Source organism: Haliaeetus leucocephalus, unplaced genomic scaffold (assembly GCF_000737465.1).
Source record: "Haliaeetus leucocephalus isolate CR32 unplaced genomic scaffold, Haliaeetus_leucocephalus-4.0 Scaffold696, whole genome shotgun sequence".
NCBI classification, from domain to species: Eukaryota; Metazoa; Chordata; class Aves; order Accipitriformes; family Accipitridae; genus Haliaeetus; species Haliaeetus leucocephalus.
Genome location: NW_010973132.1, coordinates 4,139,714 through 4,140,014, shown reverse-complemented (window position 1 = coordinate 4,140,014; position 301 = coordinate 4,139,714). Strand labels below are relative to the sequence as shown.

General features: G+C 75.7%; 1 protein-coding gene across 1 annotated transcript in view; it reads right to left on the bottom strand.

Moving 5' to 3' along the window:
• The window catches only part of NDUFS3 (NADH dehydrogenase (ubiquinone) Fe-S protein 3, 30kDa (NADH-coenzyme Q reductase)), a 7,124-nt gene that overhangs the window by 6,623 nt on the left and 200 nt on the right, over positions 1–301 (bottom strand). The window contains exon 2 of the mRNA XM_010580215.1: positions 17–199. Coding sequence (XP_010578517.1) covers positions 17–199 — 183 coding nt within the window. The remainder of the gene's footprint in view (positions 1–16; positions 200–301) is intronic.

The following is a 301-nucleotide window of genomic DNA, read 5'->3' as shown; positions in this document are numbered from 1 at the left end:
CCCCGGGCACCCTCACCTCGCAGCGCGGCCCGCGTCAGCCACCGACCCGCCGCCGCCAACATCCCCGCCGGGACAGGGACGGGCAAGGGCACGGACCGGAAGCGGAAAGCGTCGTTGCGCTTCCTCGGGCGGGAGGCGGAAGCGCGCGCGGAGCTGCCCGGGGGCGCTTCCGGGTGGGTGGCCGGAAAGCGGCGGGTGCCTGTCGCAGGGTGAGGGGGAAGTGGAGGAGCTGCTGGGGCACCCCGGGGCGGCGGGAGGAGGAGGAGGAGGAGGAGGAGGAGGAGGAGGAGGAGGTGGAGGA